Source organism: Natator depressus, chromosome 18 (genome assembly GCF_965152275.1).
Source record: "Natator depressus isolate rNatDep1 chromosome 18, rNatDep2.hap1, whole genome shotgun sequence".
Taxonomy (NCBI): domain Eukaryota; kingdom Metazoa; phylum Chordata; order Testudines; family Cheloniidae; genus Natator; species Natator depressus.
Window position 1 is genome coordinate 1,383,979 of NC_134251.1, and position 22,727 is coordinate 1,406,705.

Genomic DNA, 22,727 nt, shown 5'->3' on the forward strand with positions numbered 1-22,727 from the left:
CCATTTATTTTCCTCTGAAACTGACAGCAGATGGGATAAAATGAACAACAGTTATTTCACCTTCTTTGCCCACACGGGCTAGCTTGTACACTTACAGCTACTAGTGTAACCCCCACACAGCTCCTGGAACACTGGACTGAGCCTCTCAGTGTTTCTTAATGACTGGGCCGCATACGGGCAGTCCCCGAGATCTCCCTGACACAGTTTAGGAAGGCAGCAAGCCAGTCCCTGGTATCAAAATGTTGAGAAACACTGCTCTAGAGGGTCCTACCCTATGGACTACATTTAACAATAATGGCTACCAGGGCCCTATGACATCATTTCCCAGCATGCCTGCAGTCAGGCATGGAGACAGAATGCACTAGAAACTCCTACTGAGGTCAAAAGGGAGGCTTCTGCATGGGGTGATCTGGACAGGCAATTTACTGGGGCTGCTCAGGGAGTCTCTGATTAACCCCCCTCCACAAAAGGGAGCCTTTGATCTGCTGTGGGATTCAGTGCATAGGTCAGGCAGCTCCAACCCTACAGAGACCAGTATCCAAAGTGGCAGAGATACGACCTGACACCACTGACTGAGCCAACGGAGACCTCCACAGGACTCCAGATCAGGGAGCCAGCAGAGGACCCTGCCCCACACTACGACGATACAATAAAAGGGCTCCCTCTTAAGTTGGCCAAAGCTCACAGCACTGCAGCACTTATCTCTGGATTCATTCCCAGCATACATTCTACCTGGGCAGGTGCCGTGGAAGGAGCTGCGGGTTAGGAAGAGTTGAGTGTGTTGGGAGGCAGGAAATGGTTGGTTCTGGTCAGTATTTTTTAATTAATCCTAACCCTTTCCTTCCCCAGATCCAATTTTCCTATTCTCAGCGAAGTCCTCTTTGTTATACTGTTATTTTGGGGTTTGTCATTCCTTTGCTGGGGTTTTTGTTTATATACTTTATTGTATTTTGTGTACTGGGTTTTATACTCCTTCCAAGCAGGGGTAGAATTATTCATTTTCCCAAGAGACAGCACCTCTTGGTCTCAGGCACAGTGAGAAGTCACCAGGCATCCCAAAAAGGAACTCAGGACCCAAACCCAGGTGAGAAGAGGGGAGATGCCTCTCCACACTGCTAGCACCAGAGAAGACGCCTGAACCACACCTTGAGAGAAAGGTTTCTCTACTTAGGCCTAACATGCTTTAGTAGAGACAAACTAGCCAGTAACTCTTACAAAAATAGAATAAAATGTCACAAACTGAACATAATACACTGTGCAGCCACTTCACAAAAGCCTGAGTTCACAAATCTCCTGACAGCTGAAAAGTTAAATATGTTTCAGGGACATGTCGGTAGCCAACCGTTTGCCTTTCCCAGCACTATCACTCCCCTTGAATCCTCAAACCACCACACTCCCACTCTGAACAGCATGACGACGCAGGGCTACATTTAACCCAACTCATGGGCTGATGGGCACCAGTAAAATCTGTCCCTCCTATCCACTGTGCCCTCTGAAAAACTCCTAGTACAACAAAATCCTGTGACCATCCCACACGAAAGTGCCTCTATACTATCAGCTGGTTCTTGTCAGCTTATCTGAGGAGTTTTCCTATGAGGAGTCTTGGTTTCTCACCCAGAACTATAGAGCATTAAAATACAACTAAAAGAAGACTGGAGGCTTACTGTAAGAACCTTCAGATATTTGTAAAGCAAGTTATAGGGCCATTATTTACCCTGTAAAATGCTGTTTAGGTTTTTGGTATAGTAAATTTACAACCTAACCTTGTGTCTGATTTTTAAAAAGCATCTTAACTCACCATTAGCGAGTCATTTCACAAAGTAGAACTAAAAAGAAAAAAGAAAAGGAGTACTTGTGGCACCTTAGAGACTAACCAGTTTATTTGAGCATGAGCTTTCGTGAGCTACAGCTCACTTCATCGGATCCATAGCTATGCATCCGATGAAGTGAGCTGTAGCTCACGAAAGCTCATGCTCAAATAAACTGGTTAGTCTCTAAGGTGCCACAAGTACTCCTTTTCTTTTTTCTTTTTACGAATACAGACTAACACGGCTGTTACTCTGAAAGTAGAACTAGTTCCCCATGCTTATTTTTTTTTCCCCCTTCTGTTCCTCACACCTTCTTGTCAACTGCTGGAAATGGCCCATCCTGATTATCACGGCAAAAGGGTTTTTTCCCTCCTGCTGGTAATAGCTCACCTTAACTGATCCCTCTCGTTATAGTGGATATGGCAACACCCATTCTTTCATGTTCTCTCTCTCTCTCTGTGTGTGTACGTGTACACACCCACCCATCTTCCTACTGTATTTTCCACTGCATGCATCCGATGAAGTGGGTTTTAGCCCACGAAAGCTTATGGTCAAATAAATTTGTTAGTCTCTACAGTGCCACAAGTACTCCTCATTCTCTCTGCTGAAGAGGTATCCTCAACATAGCAGCAGTCACTGAGAGCCCCATTTGCAGAATAGAGGCACAGAAACAATACTGAGTAATTTCTCATGCAGCACGGGCATTCTCTTTGCCAATATATATTAATTTGATAACTATTTTTATAGCTATCTTGGCTACCACTCAGTACAGTTTACCTTTAAGAAAATTCAGTGAAGATTAGCAGTGAGAGATCAGTACCTTTTTATTATCCACCACTTTATGTACATAGATGGTGGCCTGGGTGTACTCACGCAGGTCCCTCTGCTGCTGGCATAACAATCCTTCTCTGCATTCTGGACATAGCTCTAGAAGGATAAAAAGGAAAGTATGGTTAAAATGCCAACAGATATTTTGGTGACAGTGACATTACACAAGGGACGACTACAAATATTCGCCACCTTCATGATTAAATCAAGAGTGGCTTGCACAATGGGGGTACATTCTCCAAACTCTGCATTTACTCTATAGCTGTTACTGAGAAACTGGCATCTATCTTTTCCACTCCTCCCTTAAGTTCTGACCATTTATGCTAAAATGGCAGGTCCCTCTCCAAACCCCACAAGGGAGCCAGCATCAGTTGAAAAAGCTATTCTGCAGACACTGGTGAAGATAAGACTCACTTACTGGGCTCAGAATCGAAAAGCGTGCTCTCAGGGCTCATCTCAGCAGTTTGCATTCTGATGATTTTGATAACGTGATCCACAACAAACAGTTTTTGTATTGCCTCCCACTCACTGGGCCATATTAGAGCTATACTGTGCAAAGAAACACAACATGCTTCATGACATAGAAAAACCAAACCAGAAGTATTCAATTACAGCTGTGTAGCTTAGTCATCATTAAAGGAAACACTGTGCACAAGCCTTACAAGTGCACTGGGCTCTAGGTTTCAGAACCTTTTAAATATTAAGAACAGTCTCTCTAACTCCTAAAGCAAAACTATGCAGGGAGGAAGGACTGAGATGGAAGAAAAAGTATGAAAGTGGAAGATGTGTTATGTTTAGCTCTGTGCCATTGAAGCAGCAATCCCACAGAGCATGAAAATCCATTGATGGTATCTGATACTCTGAAGACAAGTCTTGTGGAAATAAACTTTGAGAAGACCTGCGTCCATTCTGATGGTAAAGGTAAGGAAGTGAGTTTCCAGTGTCAAATAATAGTCACGTTTCAGAGTAGCAGCCGTGTTAGTCAGTCTCACTTGAGCTCGTTCAATTCCTATTAATAAATTCTACTTTACTGATCATATTTCTTTCTCCAATGCTAGCCTGCTTCTGCAGAACGCTTATCACTGAACACGTATGGTACTTTCTGCATGAAGATCCATCTGAAGGTGTAAACGGGTTTTCACATCAAGGTCATTCAAAAACAGAGACATCTCCCAGGAAAATGTTACAGTTACAGAGAACAACAGTACTGTCCTCACGGGTCATTTGATTTACATATTCCTGGAGATGGGGAGAGAAATACCTGACAAAGGAAGACAAGAGAACAGAAGAAACTCACAGTTTAGAGTCTTCTTTGGTCATGGAAGCAAATGTGAACATGAGGCCCCCGTGTGGGCAGAGAAGAGCACTGTTTCCTACTGATGATACAGGACTGCATCTTGTAGGCCTCCTGCTCAAAACAGGAGAACGGAAAACAAATGTGTACTTAGCATGGTTAGACAGAGCTGAGTGAATTTTTTTGGCAGATAAGTAAATTTACCAAAAAAATATACATATATGGGCATGGAAACTACTCATGAATGTGGGTCAAATCTGGCAAATTATTTCAGCTGAAAACAACCTGCGTTGTTTTTTTTTTTAAAACATCTGAATGTTTTGAATCAACATGGTTTTGAAAAGGCTGATTTGAATCAACATTCAAAATGTTCTTTTGTTTGATCCAAACAATTTTAATTTTGGTTTTTCATTTTGGTGAGAAAAACTGATAAAAACTAGCATAATTTGGGGGGATTTTTCACAGAGCTCTAGTTAGACATCACAGGGTTATGCTATTTCCTTAACAAGAAATCAAAAGTCAGCAAATAGCACTGAAAAGAGAGATAAGTAGAGTATTTAAATTTGTGATTTTACAGAAAAGTAGCCAAAATTCAGAAGTATTAGATTGCTAGGCTCAGGGAATCAGATATTGGGGGTTTTTGATCTTGGGATGTTACTTATATCTGGCATTGCAGGAAGGATTTTCATCTCCTATTAATGACAGACTACAGAAGCAGGACGGAGTTATGTCCTTTGACCAGGATATAGCTTTAGTCATGATAAACTAATCAATATGGTATCTAACCTGACCAGCTGTTTCTCAGAACCTGTAATAACCAATACCAGCTTAACAATCCCAGTGCTTCCTTATTTCCACAAGGTCAGTCACTATACAGCAAGATATTTTAATTTTAGCATAATTCTACACTGCACTATACAAATATCATTCAGAAGTCAAATCACTACATATAAAACTAAAAGGAATAAAGGGAGTTCAGTGAAGATTTAAAATATGAACCAATTTACCTTACAAATTTCCTCCATTCTTCTACAAAAAACTGTGATACAATGTAGAGCTCATCTGTCTCCTGGAAAAACAGACTTCATTTAAATTAACCTAACAATGGAGATAGAAAAAACCTAAGTTTTCACGGTCTTTGTTATACCTGACAGGTTGTTTCAGAGTAGCAGCCGCGTTAGTCTGTATCCGCAAAAAGAACAGGAGGACTTGTGGCACCTTAGAGACTAACAAATTTATTTGAGCGTACGCTTTCGTGAGCTACAGCGCACTTCATCGGATGCATTCAGTGCACACACTGTATTTTCCACTGAATGCATCCGATGAAGTGCGCTGTAGCTCACGAAAGCTTACGCTCAAATAAATTTGTTAGTCTCTAAGGTGCCACAAATCCTCCTTTCCTTTTTGTTATACCTGTTCCCTTTCAAGATCCTAACATTCTTCACAATAACTCCATTCAAGTGTGACTTCTGAAAGCCAACTACAATAATTTGAGATCAAGTACCAAGAACATAGTGAACCCTTGTGTTACTGCTTATATTACATTAGAAAGCTAATTCAGTTTTTTACCCAATTATCTTCAATCCATTGTATAAATCATTTCTACTAAACTCCAGCAAGTCTTATGGCACACACAGCCTGTGATTAACCAGCAGAGCATATTATACGAACTGTAGAGTTGCAGACTTTGCTGCTTCGATGGGCAGATCTCATTGCGCACAAAAGGGGCTACTGGCATTCTTCCATTCCACGCCCCCAAGTTCCCCATGTGCCAGCCTCACATCCCCGTTCTTTCAGGGACTCCCTATAACCCCTGCCCCAACACACATGCCAAGGGCATTGTGTCCCTTCTCTCTCCCCTCTGCCCATACCAGGATCCTCCATTCTCTCTGCCCCATGCCATTGTGTATCCCCCATACCATTATCCTCCATTTTCTCCTTCGGGGCTGTATGTCCCCACTCCTCTGGTCCCTCATGCCAGAGCCCCCTATTCTCCCTCCATCCCAGGGGCTCTGTGTGCATCCTTACTTCCTCCCCCATTCTTAAGTCATTCAGGGCATCAACATGTTGAACTCTATTGGGAGGACGGGCAGAGCTGGGATGGAGTTGTGCAGCAATGTTGTAATGTCAGCCATGAACTGGTTCTTTGATCTACAGAAAATTACAGAGATGACTGAACTTGCTGGATATGCTAATCAGAAGCCGGGGCTGTCTCCCCCTCATTTCCCCTTTCTGGTTTTCACCAAAATCAACAGGGTTCTGCCCACAGATGCTAGAACATTCCCTGAAATTTTGGAATTGATTTGATGTGGTGTTCAAACGTTACATTCAAACAGAGAAATATCCATGTGCATAAAACACTCCTCTTGCTGCTACAATACTCCCACACACGCTCAGTGAGGTGGCAGTAAGAACAGCCTTGCTACTCCTATCATGACTGGCTCCAAGCATTCACAACCCCCTACCCTAGCTGTGACTTGTTTGCTGCTTAAAGACACTCCACCCCCTCTCTAGAGTTTTTGCCTGCTGCTGGAAGCATATAGCAAGACAAAAACCCTTCCCTCCAGTAGGGTTCAGAATGAAACTCTCCAGCACTGCAGCAACAGCTAGTGCTCTAAACCCAGTCCTGTGGTGCAGAAGATTAATTAGTACCACTTCCATGTGAAATTGCTTGAAGGTGCTGCTCTTACTGCTGGCTCAGTACCATGGGAGCAGCAGGTGTAGATAACACAACTACTGTCAAGTTACTTTCTTCTACAACGTATTGAAGAGAGCAAGGACCAAATGCTGCCCTCAGACAGGGGTGTACCCCTCACGACAGAAAAATAAATTTAAAATATATTCCAACAAACAAATTAGCTGATAAAGTATCACCTTAACACCAAAGAGCAAACCACTGAGGCACTAATTGTATCAGCAATTGGTTGATAAAAAGGAAATTCCTTTCTTTGGTAAATTTAAGATTTGCCTTGCAAAACAAGAACAGCGGAAACAGCTCCTCTTTTGAAAGAAAGAACAAAAAGGGCAAAAAACTTATTGGATTGTGGGTTGCCATTTCTGCTCTCGCTTCTTCCCCCTGAGCTGAGCTGTTCTAGCCTGCTCTCACATATGGCCCCAAATACCTTTCCCCATCCAGACATACACAAACATTTCCTCTCTTGAAAGCTAGAGCCACATAGAATGCGGGAGGAAAGAGGGATGATTACAGGAGGGGGAAGAGGAGCAGGAGTAGCAGCTAGGTTACTGTGACAGATGATCTGGACGCTTGACAAGATCATCTGGAGAAAGCAGGCAGGGTCAAGAAGTAGTGGATGTGAGAGCAAAAGGTAGGGGAATAAGACCCAGGCAGGAGGCCTGGAGATGCGGGGGAAGGGGGGTGGGGAAGAGAGGAAGGACACATTAAGAAACTAGCTGGGATTCAAGATTAGGCTGAAAGAGAGGTTCACTGATGTTTGAGTGACATTTGGATGGAAGGGGAAAACCACTAAATTTCTCTCTGATCAAGTATCAGCCTCCATGCAGTAAGGTCAGCTCCAATGGCTAGGGTGTCAATTTAGGACTCCGGAGATCCAGGTTCAGTTCCCTGCTCTACCCCAGACACCCCTGAACACATCTTGCAGGCACAGGGAGACTCAGTTTCCCATCTATACAATGGGGATAATGGCCTTGCTCAGCCTGCACAGGGGTTGCGAGAATATATACATTCAAGTTTGTGAGGTACTCAAGACACTGCAGAAAGAGGGCACAGTCAATATCTAGGAGAAACAGACGGTACCTGAGGAAATTTACTTCAACTAATATTTGCTATTCTTTTTCATTTTAAAGGACATTCTCATGAAAGATACACACTTCTACAAAATGCCAGTCAAAAGAGCACCCTGGAGTTCTTTATCCTCAGCAAGTTTGCAGATGACACTAAACTGGGAGGAGTGGTAGATACGCTGGATACAGAGGGATCTAGATAAATTAGAGGATTGGGACAAAAGAAATCAGATGAGGTTCAACAAGGACAAGTGCAGAGTCCTGCACTTAGGATGGAAGAATCCCATGCACTGCTACAGACTAGGGACCGAGTGGCTAGGCAGCAGTGCTGCGGAAAAGGACCTAGGGGTTACAGTGGACGAGAAGCTGGCTATGAGTCAACAGTGTACCCTTGTTGCCAAGAAGGCCAATGGCATTTTGGGCTGTATGAGTACGGGCATTGCCAGCAGATTGAGGGACATGATCGTTTCCCTCTATTCAACATTGGTGAGGCCTCATCTGGAGTACTGTGTCCAGTTTTGGGCCCCACACTATAAGAAGGATGTGGAAAAACTGGAAAGCGTTCAGCAGAGGGCAACAAAAAGGATTAGGGGACTGGAACACATGACTTATGAGGAGAGGCTGAGGGAACTGGGATTGTTTAGTCTGCAGAAGAGAAGAATGAGGGGGGATTTGATAGCTGCTTTCAACTACCTGAAAGGGGGTTCCAAAGAGGATGGATCTAGACTGTTCTCTGTGGTAGCAGATGACAGAACAAGGAGCAATGGTCTCAAGTTGCAGTGGGGGAGGTTTAAGTTGGATATTAGGAAAAACTTTTTCACTGGCAGGGTGGTGAAGCACTGGAATGCGTTACCTAGGGAGGTGGTGGAATCTCCTTCCTTTGAACTTTTTAAGGTCTGGCTTGACAAAGCCCTGGCTGGGATGATTTAGTTGGAGATTGGTCCTGCTTTGAGCAGGGGGTTGGACTAGATGACCTCCTGAGGTCCTTTCCAACCCTGATAGTCTACGATTCTATGATTCAAAGAGAGTACCCAAGTCAGCACTTACAGGTAAGGAACATTTTTTCAATAAGCTTTACACCATGTTTGCATGCTCTGTTTTGCTCAAGGATTACACACACAAATTTCCCTCTAATGGATCAGAATTTTACATTCTGTTGTCAAGTGCAAGAGTACACTAATAGCCTTTTCCCAGATCTGGTAGACAACCAACTTTTCCTAGTCTTTGTACCTGAGGCCAGCTACCAAGACACGGTCTGCATTTGTCTTGGAACAGGTTCTGGAGAGCAGTCTTCTGCTCACTTGCCATCATCTTATGCAGGGCTTCGTTTTCCTCTCCTTCTCTTTCCAGAATCTGTGTGAAAAGAGAGAATCCTTTTCACCACTTGTGTTTGTTTTCAAAGGTGCTATTAAAAAGGTAAAAGCAGATTTTTTTCCTCCCCATTTTAAGCCAACATGAAAGCTAAAGCTACCACCATACATGAACTGTCAAAAGTCTTATGAAGTCATCAGATATTCAGATACCTTGCACTGGGAACAACACTCTTTGCTATTTGGAAATTCTGGAGCCTTTGGAAAATATTGCTTGAGCTTTTTCCAGGCTTCTTTAGAAACAACCCTCCTTTCATTTTCTGATATGCATAGGTCACCTGCATGGAGAAATCCAAGAGATCATTTTTGTTCTGCACATACTCAGCAAAAGTTTCACAGCACTAAAACAGATTTAAGAGATTACTTGTATGAATACAGAAGTAGATTTTACACCCTTATAATCTGACACCTGTGTCAGCACTAGAATAAAAAAAGAATTTATACAGAAGAGTCACCTTCAGCCTCTATTTCTACCCCATCAATGATTAAGTTTCCTCCTGGAGGTAGGATTTTAGTGCTTACTCACAGCAACAGTATGTTTTAAGAATTATAGCTAATTATTTTAAAAGCTAACCCAATACATTCTTAAATACAGCATTCCTATATAAAAACAGAAAGATCTTAATCTACCATGATTGCCCTTTGGATTTATAAAACCATGTGCCTGAGCAATAGGCACGGGAACTATGGGTGCTGCAGCACCCCCAGATTTTATGCGGGCCTCCCGGCTCCCTTACCCCAGCCTAGGCCTCCTTCCCCCCATCTGGGTCCCCGCCTCCTGGAGACATGGCCCTGCTCCTGGTCCCGGCTCTGGGAGGGGGAGCATGGACAGGGTAAGGGGGCTGGCTTTCAGCTCCTCCACTATTAAAAATGTTCCAGCACCACTGGCCTGAGCCACAGATTCAAATGCAACAAAAGGAAAGGAAAGACAGAAATCCATGGAACAGGAAGAGAAATTAAGGGCAAGAACAGAACCAGGATAGAGGATACAAACACACAAGGGCTAATCTTTTCCCCACTCATGGGTGCCTCAAAATTAGGTACCTAAAAAAGTGGTTTGATTTTCAAAGCTGCTGAGCACCCCACAATTTGTATTGACTTGAAAATGAAGGTGCATGTGCTACACCTCTGGAAAAATAAGGCTACAATGATTTATTTGCCTAAATATGGCTTTAGGTGCCTAACTTCAGGCACTGAAAATTCTGTCCAAGATGTTCTCCCCATACATCCTCCCACCACCCTTCTGAAAGCGTTATGGCATTTAAAACGCCACATTTCTGTAGCAATCACTTAGAATGTGAAGCTCCACAGGACACTCAAACACAGTCAGGATCCATAATTAAACATGGCAGATTCCATTTTCCATAATGCCCATCTTGAAAAAAAGTGAACTGCACAAAATCTTTTGATGGAGAGAGTGCCTTATTACATCCAGTTGGGTGGAATTAATTGTGTGTGAGAAAAAATATGAAGTGAGGTGTACCAAATATTATTTTAAAATTATGCCAATTACTTACATATTATCGTTTATCTTGAACTATTTTTCAGGTAACTAACAAAAAAACTGACAATCAGTAAGATAACGAATTAACAGAAAGCATTTATGAATTATCCTGGTAACAACTATGCCAAAAAGGTCAATGCGCTGCAATACAGGCATCAAATTTATGTGTTTGACTCAACATGGTGGGAAATCATAGTATTTCATATATGAGAAACTATGCTACTTCATTGCTGACAGACTGACCAAGCCATAATTTTTGCTTTATTTATAGTTGTAAAGGGGAGAGGTACAACACAACTGAGCCCTCGCTATTTAACTGCTGCTGCTGCTGCGTCACAAGCTACAAGGTGTGGTAAGAATAATGCTGATACACAACCAAACGAGAATATTATTAATTTCAGTACAGAGGGTAAAGTAGTGATTGGTAAACAGCAAACAACCAAACACTGACATGGGAAAGAATGATGCTCAACTTTTAAAGTGGGTATTAACCAACAGTGGGAAGAAAAAAAAAAAACTTGAAAAGTTGCTGTACTTGACGGAGTAAAAGCTAGCTAAGAACTATTTAAAAAGTTTTTTCTTTCTTTCTATAGTCTACCCCAGCATGAAATGGGTTTAAGTTAGCCACAAGATAGAGAAAAAAACACCAGGGAAACTCATTGGCTCTATGTCTTTAGTATTAGAACAAGACTTCAAAGCCACTGACCTGTCATCTTCTCTCATTCTGACAAAGTCTGAACTCCTGCCAATTTCCCAAAGAAAAAATAGCAACACTCCATTCCTGGATTTATTACAATAAATGAAGGTCAGACTGGATTGTTTTAAAATTTTAAAAATTTTACTAATGAAACAGTTGCTAAATTTGACCAATTATTAACCTAGGTTCACCATATGGAGAAAGCAGGACTGGGATGATTTCCAGAAACCATCAGGGACATGAAAATAAGATTGTGCAAGTAATTGCTCTGACATCATAAGATTTATGAAAATAGATCAAGAAGCTATAGTGAGAGGTGGAAAATCTGATCAGAATGTACAAATGCTGTACCATCTGGAAGGCAAAGACCCTGACCATTTACTCCTGGAAGAATTGTGCACCACTGCGCAAGCACAGAATTCATGTCCCCTGAATATTTCTTTGCTTCCCCGCAGAAAAATGACTTTCTGGCAGGGAAGCTGCAACAGCAGTCATGCACCACTCCCCAACTGTGAATATACAGAGTTTCAGGCACCTGGAGCAGCCGGCTGAGAGGTAAATCACTGCAGGTTTGGGGACACCCCAGCCAGTGGCTCTTACCCTGAGCCGGGATCAGCTGCTAGTTCCAGCTGGGCTGGAGGCAGGAGAGGATGGGAATTCCTCTTCCCCTGCAAGGACTGGCTGGGGCTGTTTCAGACCCACCCCCAGAAACCTCCCTCAGCTGCAGGAAACTCAGCATCCTCCCTTGCTTCCTGCCCCCGTCGCTCCTCACTGTAGGGGGCAGGAGGCACTGTACAGGGAGCTGCTCTCCCATCCGCTCAACCCCCATGCATCTGGACCTCCCATGTCCACACACCCCTACCAAGCCTCAACCGGTACACCCAGAACTCCCCTTCATATCTGAACCCCACCCACTGAACCTCAACCCCTGCATCTGGAGCCCCCCGCACCCATACCACCCCCACTGAGCTCCCTACACTCAAACCCCCACCCTGATGAGCCCCACCTCCCTGAGCTTCCACATCCAGACCCCCATGCCACTGACCCCCAACTAGCTGCATCCAGACCCCCCCCCCACCAAGCCCCACTCCTCCAGACCCCTCCACTGAGCCCCAAACACTTTCATCCGGAAGCCCCTGCAGAGTCCCATTGCACCTGGAACCCCCCATCCGGATCCCCCCATACCTAGACCCCCCCACTGAGCTGTCTGCACACCCAGATTGTCCCACACACAATCCTCTCACCCCACACCTGGATCCCCCGCACTGAGCCCTTCCACACTTGGATCCTGCCTGGTTGAGCCTGCCTGCCCCAGACCCGGTGCGCCTGGCGCAGGACCCCAGGGTGTATCTGGGGCAGGCCCAGGCCTTGTGCTGTGTTAGTGGTGAGGCTGCACCCGACCCTGAGTCCGTGTCCCAGGGGTGGGGAGGCTGCATGGTGATCTCCCACCTTCGTACAGCCCGTGGACTGTGCTCCCCACTGCCATGCTGGAGCCTCTGCATTTATTTATTGACAAATTAAACTTGCAGAATTTTAAAATACTGTGCACAGAATTATTAATTTTTTTGGCACTGAATAAGTAGGGGCATAGCGAGCAGATCGAGGGACGTGATCGTTCCCCTCTATTCAACACTGGTGAGGCCTCATGTGGAGTACTGTGTCCAGTTTTGGGCCCCACACTACAAGAAGGATGTGGATAAATTGGAGAGAGTCCAGCGAAGGGCAACAAAAATGATTAGGGGTCTAGAGCACATGACTTATGAGGAGAGGCTGAGGGAGCTGGGATTGTTTAGTCTGCAGAAGAGAAGAATGAGCGGGGATATGACAGCTGCTTTCAACTACCTGAAAGGGGGTTCCAAAGAGGATGGCTCTAGACTGTTCTCAATGGTAGCAGATGACAGAACGAGGAGTAATGGTCTCAAGTTGCAATGGGGGAGGTTTAGATTGGATATTAGGAAAAACTTTTTCACTAAGAGGGTGGTGAAACACTGGAATGCGTTACCTAGGGAGGTGGTAGAATCTCCTTCCTTAGAGGTTTTTAAGGTCAGGCTTGACAAAGCCCTGGCTGGGATGATTTAACTGGGAATTGGTCCTGCTTCGAGCAGGGGGTTGGACTAGATGACCTTCTGGGGTCCCTTCCAACCCTGATATTGTATGATTCTATGAATGCCCTCAAGAGTAACCACTGTCCCCCTCTCATCATCTCTCTCTCTCTCCTTCAGAGGTAGATTCGGAGCATGAACACCATGCCTAACCTGGTAATCAGACAAAAATTATTCGACAGGGTCAGGAAACTATCGGAGAGAGAAATTATGACAATCCTCTGGAATTAGAGATGAAAAAGGTTCCTGACATATGCATGTAAGAAGATGGTAGTGGGAATTCATAAGGGAAAAACCTGTATGATATTTTTGGATGCATGCCAGACCTAACAGATCAAGCACTGGGCTTTACAGAAAGCACCATGAAGGAAGTAGTTTCCTTCTCTGCAAAATTAAGGATCTATTACAGAGAAAACAGATTAGTTGATACACTTAATTCAATGGAAAATTTTGAACGCATAAGGTGAAGAGAGCATTTTACAAGAACAGTCTGAAGTTAGCTAAGGATAATGAAACCTGAACTTCTGATGGCCCCAATATTTAATGTCATTTATTTTTTATGTGGACCAAAGTCACAGATCAATTTTTCTAGGGAAATATTTTCAAAATACTTATTTTTATGGTGTTTCATCATTCTGCTCTGCAGTTTTATATTAGCCTTGTGGGACTGTCAATTACAATGCACAACAATGAAAAAGGGTTAAAAAGGACATTTTAAACATTCTATTTGAGAATACAGCTTTATTAATCAAAAAGCATGCATCTCTTATTAGTTTTAGTGGTGGAGCTTGCATTGTTAATTCATATCAACTGACAATAATGCATTCATTGTCCCAAACAGACCTGAAGGCCTAACTGCTATGATTACATTAGGATAATGCTTCCAAAATGGAGCAATTATAGTCTATTAAAAGTGCCAATATTCTGCACAAAAAAGGAGACTTGAAAACTTGGATAGTAGAGGATGCAACTAACTAGCCATCACTTAATGTTATACAGCATCTCATGTTAGGCTTATAACATAGAGAACAGATCTCAAAATACCCAGCACAGTTTGATTACAATCCTTATGTCAAGGACACCAAAATACTTACTGAGAGAAAGTATTTTTTATCCTGCACTTCCACAGTTGTCAATCCTTCAGCTCCTAGGTGGAGACGCGGCCAGGGAGCTCTGTGCACTGCCTCCGCCTGTAGGCACCGCCTCCACAGAGCCCATTGGCCAGGAACTGGAGTGGAGGCAGTGCGCAGAGCTGCCAGGCCGCGTCTCCACCTAGGAGCTGAAGGATTTGCTACTTCTGGGGAGGCACGGAGCCGGACAGGGAGCCTGCCAGCCCCGCCAAACCCTCCCCCTCCTGGAGCCCCCCCAAGTGCTTCCGGGCTGCTGCCCCCACCCAGCACCGCGACACGTTTCCCCCCACCCAAAATATTTAGTCAGGGGTATATAGGACAAGTCATGGACATGTGAATTTTTGTTTACTGCCCGTGACCTGTCCATTACTTTTACTAAAAATACCTGTGACTAAAACGTAGCCTTAATTATGACTGATTGCAGAGTATACTTCATCCAAAACTTCAAAGTACGTTCACAGATTTCACAGAATTTAAGTGGCCACAGACCATGCACTTTTGTCTTATCCAAAGAACAGCACCCTCCCGCAGAACAGAATCCCTCTACTTCATATTGAGGCAGCAGTTCAGCACCAAAAGATCAGAGGGAAGAGCAACACCAAATGAATTACTAATAACTTTCTGCAACATCTAGGTCAGTGATTCTCAATCAAACCAAATGTGGCCCACCAAAGCTTCCTCTGTGGCCCACCAGCACACCTTAAAAAAATGTTTATAATTAAATTAATAAAAAGCTATGTGATGCCTATCATTTGCCTATGACTTCCTTAGTAAGTAACTTACTGGCAGTGCTTCATTTGTAATGAAAGAGGTGTCGGGACTCAGTGCCAGCAAGCCCCTCTACAAATGAAGCACTGACTGGGCGACCAGAGAGTGGTAGCTTCCGGCTCGGTGCCCAGCTCTGAAGACAGCACAACCGCCAGCAGAAGCGCCACCTTCAGAGCTGGGCAGCCGGGGAGTGGTGGCTGCTGGCCTGCAGCCCGGAGGTGCCGGGGCCAAACTAAGCACTGCTCACTGGATCGTAAGTTCTCGCGATCGCAACAGCTACGATTTAGCTAGGATGCCACCCATTTTTTTCCATCAGTGATGGAAATGGAGCCAAAAATGAATGCGAGGGGGAGTAACCATCAAAACTCGACAGTGAAAACTGAGCTTTTAACCCAAACTGGACAGCAGATTTTCTTATGTCACCTCATTTAAATGAAAATCCTTTGCGTTTAATATGCCAAACCACTGTTTCCATCTGTACGGTCATCAGCTTCAAGCACCACTTTGAATCAAAGCACAGTAACTTCAACGTGGCCTGTCCTCCTGGCAGTGTTGCAAGATGTGACAAAATTGAAAATATGAAGATTTTGTATCACACTTCAAATATTCTCACAACATCAACAACTATACAGGAAAAGCAACAGCTCTTTTTTTTTTTGGATAATGCTGGTACTAGCTAAAAAGAAAAAGCCATTCCTGGATGCCGAGCTTGTGAAGGAATGCATGCCGGAAATGGTGGAATAGTTTTTTGACAGAGATAGAAATAAGGATGACCTTGTGAAGCAAGTTCCCCTGCCTTATTCCACAGCAGTGCGAAGATTGGAGGTAATTTATGAGAATTGTTTGTCAGCACTGCTTTCCAATTTAAAAGTCTCTTGAAGTGGACAAATCTGTCAGATTTTATGACGGTGAAATTTTCAAGCAAGAATTTTTGTGCTTAATACCATTAGAAATCTACACTACTTGGCAGATCATTTTTGAAAAAGTAAAAAGCTTTTTTTGGGGGAAAAAAAGATTTAGATCTGCAGAAAGTAAACTTGCTTGTTACAGATGGAGGTCCCTCCATGACAGGGAAAGAGAAGGTCTTTGCTCTGTAGCTTGGCAATGATACACCCCTCATTAAATACACTTTACTGCATCATTCACCAGACTGTGCTGTGTAGTAAGTTGTCTGGGGATTTGAAAAAAACAAACAATGGGTATTGAGATGAGACTGGTGAACTGCACACATTTAATTTCCAGTTTGCAACATCGTCTTTTTAAATGTCTTTTTACAAGACATTTCAGACAAATACAGTGACCTGTTGCAGCACAACCAGACAACGTCATTAAGTAGAGGGTGCGGGTTAGAGAGGTTTTGTGCGATTCAAAAATAGAATTTCTTTCAAACCACAAGACCAACAAAGCTTATGAGTTCATGGAATTTAGGGATGATGTTCCCTCTCCGTCACAGGTAGCTTTTCTGTGCAATATTATTGGTCACTTGAATTCCCTCAACTTGCAGCTCCAAGGCCATGCAAGCAGCCTTGTGAATCTTTCTGAAAAAGTGTGCCTTTCAGAAGAATCTTGAAATCTTTCAGACTTAACAGGAAAGACGTTGCATTTTCCCACATTGCATGTTGTTGCTACCGATGAAAACAATGCAAGAATTCCTAAAAAAAAAATCTCATTGAAAATTTTAAAATTCGATTTGAGAGTTTTAAAATGCCAAAAGGATTTGCGTTTATTTGTTCCTGATCCAATTGTTGTCTCTGCTGAAACAAAGAACACTCTTGATTCAGGTGATGAAGGTGCCTTTCAGTTAGAAACTATAAGGCTCCAGAGCTCAGATGTCCTTCAAGGAAAAATTCAGAGAAATGGGACTTTGTGATTTGTGGACTCAATATACTGACCAGTTTCAGAATAGCCAGAATCTAGCCATCTATCTTTAAACAATGTTTGGCTCAACATGCCTCTGCAAATATGGGTTTTCTACCATGAACATCATAAAAAAAAAAACACCACCACAATCACCTTACAGGTCAGCATCTTCACCAGTGCATGTGCCTTGCCCTTATCTCCTACAAACCACTTCTCACAAAGCTTGCCAGAGATCATTGATGTCACCTTCATTGCCACAAACACAGGTAACAATGTTGATTTATAAACTTTGTTAAAAGACAAAAACATTAATACTTGTTACAATTAAGATCTTTCTTGGCAGCTGAAGTTTTTTTTTTTTGTTAGTCTTCTGTGCAAATGGCCCACTTCTTGTCATAAAATTTTCATATCAGCCTGCGGGTAGATCTAATTGTGTGTCACTGATCTAGGTTTTCTTTGTAGGTCTCCCATCAAATCTATCCCAACATCACACTAGCTCGTGAGATCTGATGCGATCACAGCTCAGGATCAAATGATAAACATTTAAGAAAAGCAAAGTAAGTCAGAAATAAACTTAATTAAGCCCAGCTTATCTTGGTTTTTGCAGAAGAAATATGGAAGATCCATCTGTAAATGGTGGGTCATCCAAATACGACATGTTCAGTTCTGTCCCCTACATACGTACTTACCATGTGGGCAAACAAGGTCTTCATTAAAATTTAACTCCTCTTCCTCCTCCCTCTTTTCTTCATTTGACTCATCTGACCAAAAGAAAAAGTAGATTGCACAGATGCTCTCTGTAGTAGAGTTTGATTCTTTGGAGGAACTGTAACAATTTGCTTCCTTTTCAAACTGCTGCAAAATTCTAACACTAGGGAAACTTCAACAATATACCTTTAAGTTTATTGGCCCATTTCTCCAGTACCAGGGCAGGATTATACATTACAATATATTTTGAGTGCTCTGAAGTTCATGGAGCACTCTTAAGACTATCTTCGACATGAGACTACAAAGGTAGCATTCATTATAGCTAGAACACCTGGGCTCTTTGCTACTCCCAAATAGCTCAGATCAGAATTAATAGAAAAGTTACCACCAGATCACAGTGGAGGGAACAGAAATCTTACAGGCAAAATATTAGTCAGCTCTCTGCTTTGAGGAATCTGATCCAAACCAGATGTCCCCAGTGCAGCACCACAATAGCCTCATTCAAATGAGGCCAAGAACCACTCTGCTTGGAAGGCTTCAATGTGAGTAACTTGGAGATAGGATTGTGCCTATTTCTGTTTTGGAAAGTGCCTACAACACTGTGGGCAATACCTGAAGTAATAAAAAGTAACATGTGCTTACTTTGTCAAAGGACAGTTTTTACTAGTCACTCCCATTAGCTCTGCAGGGGAAAATAAAATGGATTGCACCGAAATACAGTTGACAACTGAAGCCTGTTTTACACTTGAAAGTCAAGTCATCACAGCTACAGCACTCGGAAGGGGAGGGGGCGGGGGGGTTCACACCCTTATGTGCCATAGCTATGCCAACCTAAGCTCCAGTGTAGATACAATTAGGCTGATCGAAGAATGCTTCCATAAACTTAGCAATCATCGCTCAGGGAGTTGGATTTCCTACAGCCACAGAAAAAACCCTTCTATTGCTGTAGGAACCATCTACGTTACGGTGCCCCAGCTGTGCTGTTGTAGCACCCATGGCCTAAGTTCCAACTGCAGGACCAGATTCTACCTTCAGTTTTAACAGGGAATTAGGGATGTAAAATGTTAACCAGTTAACCGATAAATGCCTAACCCGTTTAAAACGGGGTTTACATGCCTAATGTGCCGGGCCCACGCCCGGGGTCCTTCCTGCCAGCCCTGTGCCTGCCCCAGTCTTGGCCCCTCTCCCGTCTGGGTCTGGGCAGCAGCTGGGACCCCGTGTAAAACGTGGGGGTGCTGCAGCACTCCCCCGCACCCTTAGTTCCTGCACCTATGTTGTGAACTCGTTAACAGTTAAATGCTTAACCGATACAATTTTAATAGTTTAAGTGGTTACTTTTTTAAAACACTATTTATACCCCTAGTGGGATTACGTAGGTGTTGTGAGGGCAGAGTCTGACCTGCTGAAAACTTTCGGAAAAAAAAAAAGTATTTGAAATTGCTCAAATATGGATCTAATATATGCTACTTTGTACTATAGGTAGAACCGCAGAGTTACGAACACCTCGGAAATGGAGACTGTTCGTAACTCTGAACAAAATGTTATGGCTGTCCTTTCAAAAGTTTACAACTGAACATTGACTTAATACAGCTTTGATCTTTAATATGCAGAAGAAAAATGTTCCTATCCCTTTATTATTTCAGTAGTTTATGTTGAACAGTAATGTATTTGCTTTTCTTGGGTGGGGGGGAGAAGAACTCTACTGCTGCCTGATTATGTACTTCCAGTTCCCAATGGGATGTGTGGTTGACTGGTCAATGCATAACTCTGAGGTTCTACTGTATATATCATTCAGACCTGCTCGAAACAATCCCTACAACTAAAACAGAACTGCTGGAATGCTTAATCAACACTATAGGGACATCTGATCTATTTATCAGGTAGTGGGAGAAATGGGGTTGCTTGGTTTTAAACAGCTACCTTTGTTTTGTGCATCTCCATTCATTTTTCCATTACTCTGGTCTGCATCTTCATCTTGTTCATTTAACTGTTCCAGAGCCAACTGACGCCAACTCCGCAAGGATGACTTTCCAACCCAAAATCCATCATTACTGTATAGGAAAAAAAAGACTAGCATTTACAATACAAACCGTAACAGATTTACAGTTTTGGGCTCAGAATGAGAACTGTTACAATCTTTGTTGGAACAATTCCTGTTGATGAAAGAACTCTTCATGTCCTGAAGCTTATCTGTAAGCTCAAAAGCTCGTCTCTTTCACCAACAGGAGTTGGTCCAATAAAAGATATTACCTCACCCACCTTGTTTCTCTTATATCCTGGGACCAACACAGCTACAACACTGCAAACAATTGTTAAAATCTCATTTTAGAATATTTAAATATCACTGACAATAGACTTGTGCAATGCAAACATTGGAAGGTGTCAGCACCACATACCCCTTTACTGTAATTTTCAGCAAGTTTGTGACAGTTTTATAGTCTTCGTTTAATTGGTTTTTCAGTCGTAGTATTCGACACCTCTCTACCACACAATCCTTGCAAAGTGCTTTAACTAGAGAAACAAAAAAAGACAACACCATGTTACAAGAATACTACTGCTACACTTCAAAACAAACCTAAGATTTTTGCAAGTGCAGGCATCACCATTTGAAGGTGCCGTCAGTCAAGTGGGCTTAACGTAGTTACTGACAGTGACATTTTCTACTACCTATGATTTAGATGGAAATACATGGTAACAGCTGAACTGGACCAAATTTAGATATAAGTGTAGTAAGGTTTTGATGAGGGTGGATTTGTTCCTTTAGCATCCACATTTCTCATCACCTCAGTTTCATAAGTCTGCATTTCTGATATTAACAGTTTATATTTACTGCAACAAGCTTGAGAACAGCAGTATGTGTAGACCTAGGTAAGCCGTGCGTTTGAAAAAGACAGTTCAGAAATTTGCAATAGCAGTTTTGCCATTCACAAAAAAACCTGCCACAGTATGTAAACATGCAACGTATACACACTATGAATATACTTCCTAGGCAGTGGGCTGCTTGGGGGAAATCTACAGGTGAAAGAAGACAGTTTCTGTTCTAGGCTAGCACACCCTCACTTCTTCATTGCTCTGAGAATAGGGTTCCAAAATACTGGCTCAATCAGCAGAAAACGATACAATACACGAGGCACTGTTTATACTGCATCTGTAGAAATAATGGGCCCAGGAGCTCCACCACTCCCCAATTTTAGGGTCTTTATACAAGTTTTGCTATTTTACAGAAAGTTTATTTTTAAAAGTTTCATTAAAATATTAAAGTTTCAAGTTGTTTCTACCTAAATATATCATTTCCTTTTATTGTATTTGTTTAAGCGACTGCACAAAACTTCAAGGCACAAAGCAGAATCAAGATCTGAAATATATCCACCGTTCATGTTCCCTAGTCAGCCTAATTATCTGTTTGACCATAAGGAAGTAGTTCTCTCAAAAGCAGCCAACCACAAAAATACAAGCAGGACAGCTATTTTGGCCAAAGATAAAGCTACATTATATTGACAAAGGATGCAAAACAGATTTCAACATACAAAAATTTAAATCCTAAAAAAAAAGCTTGCCATGTGAGTGTGTTTTATATCCAGATACTATGGTTTAATCTTACCATTTAGCCTTGGCCCCCCTCCATATCTCCTGTAGAAGTAGTCAGCAACATACTCAGATATTCTCTTCATAATTGATATTTTATCAGGGTGCAATTTGCCATGTGAACACAAGCATGCAGTGTTATCTATGGGTTTGGGAGGGGCAGATTCATCCAGCCATTTCTGTAACCATTCGAGAGAGACAAACTCATAAGGGCATCCTGGAAAAAAAAGTGAACATAAACAAACCTATACATTTCCACAAGTACATGATATAGGAGATGACATTTTAAAATTACTCTACTGTTCAACAGTACTTTTTTAAAATTAAAAAGTTTGTGGGGGAATCTTTCCCCCCCAAAAGTTAGATTCCCATTATACAATATTTTCAAACATGTAATTCTGTTTCCATGCCAATTCTGATCTTAATTATGCAGTTTTATACCATGGTGTCCCTTCTAGAAGTCAGCAGCTATGTGAAATTACATCTGAGACAAGAATCATTTTAAATTTAAATAGGAAACTGGCTTGTGAAGCCAGAGAACATTTTCAAACTGCAACACCTTTTGGCTACAGTAGCTTATTTTATTTCAGAACATTACAGGAAAAATGTGTAACCAAACCTTCCTACTGTTAAATTAGTAGAGAATGCAATGTAGTTAAATGCTCCATTCAGAAGTCTGTTTTCCTTAATGATGAGGTAAGTATGTAAATTAGAAGTTTAAAGTAATAATGTAGGAGTGTAATAAGGGTTAGTGTGTCTGATATATATTAACTATTAGTGACAAGGTGGGTGAGGTAATCTCTTATTGGACCAACTTCCGTTAGTGAGAGAGACAAGTTTTCAAGGTGAGAGAGAGCTCTTCTTCAGGCCTGGGAAAGGCACTCCGAGTGTCACCCACCTTGTCTCTCTTAATATCCTGGGACTGACACAGCTACACACTGCTAGATACATTAACTAGGATAGTCATAAGAGGACAGGATACAATTTTATAAAGAACTAGATCTCTGTCTTGAAACATCACACAAACCCCTATGTGCTTAAAGTACATTAAAAAAAGAGGGGAATCTAGATGATAAATGTTAGCAATTAACCCTAACTAGAACTACAGTGAATAAAAGTTTGTCTACTGCCTATATAATAGACGAATGGAAGCTTGCATGTAATATGCTGCCAATTTTTCAAATGCAGATTGTTGATGTAGCGTTGCTTCCAAAACAGAGCCTTGTATGTCCATGTTACTGTTGAAGCACCGAACCTGTCACTCTTCTGAACAGCTCTGACATCAAACTTCTGATGATACATCTTCCCCAG

At 42.4% G+C, this 22,727-nt stretch overlaps 1 protein-coding gene across 2 annotated transcripts in view; it reads right to left on the reverse strand.

Moving 5' to 3' along the window:
* Positions 1-22,727, reverse strand: part of USP48 (ubiquitin specific peptidase 48) — a 54,299-nt gene that overhangs the window by 6,299 nt on the left and 25,273 nt on the right. For both annotated transcript variants that reach the window (XM_074975287.1, XM_074975286.1), the window contains exons 12-21: positions 21,433-21,633; positions 20,228-20,342; positions 19,752-19,882; positions 17,813-17,884; positions 9,216-9,340; positions 8,923-9,045; positions 4,938-4,999; positions 3,934-4,044; positions 3,055-3,185; positions 2,629-2,735 (exon numbers count right to left, since the gene is read on the reverse strand). In XM_074975287.1, the coding sequence (XP_074831388.1) occupies positions 2,629-2,735; positions 3,055-3,185; positions 3,934-4,044; positions 4,938-4,999; positions 8,923-9,045; positions 9,216-9,340; positions 17,813-17,884; positions 19,752-19,882; positions 20,228-20,342; positions 21,433-21,633 (1,178 nt within the window). The remainder of the gene's footprint in view (positions 1-2,628; positions 2,736-3,054; positions 3,186-3,933; positions 4,045-4,937; positions 5,000-8,922; positions 9,046-9,215; positions 9,341-17,812; positions 17,885-19,751; positions 19,883-20,227; positions 20,343-21,432; positions 21,634-22,727) is intronic.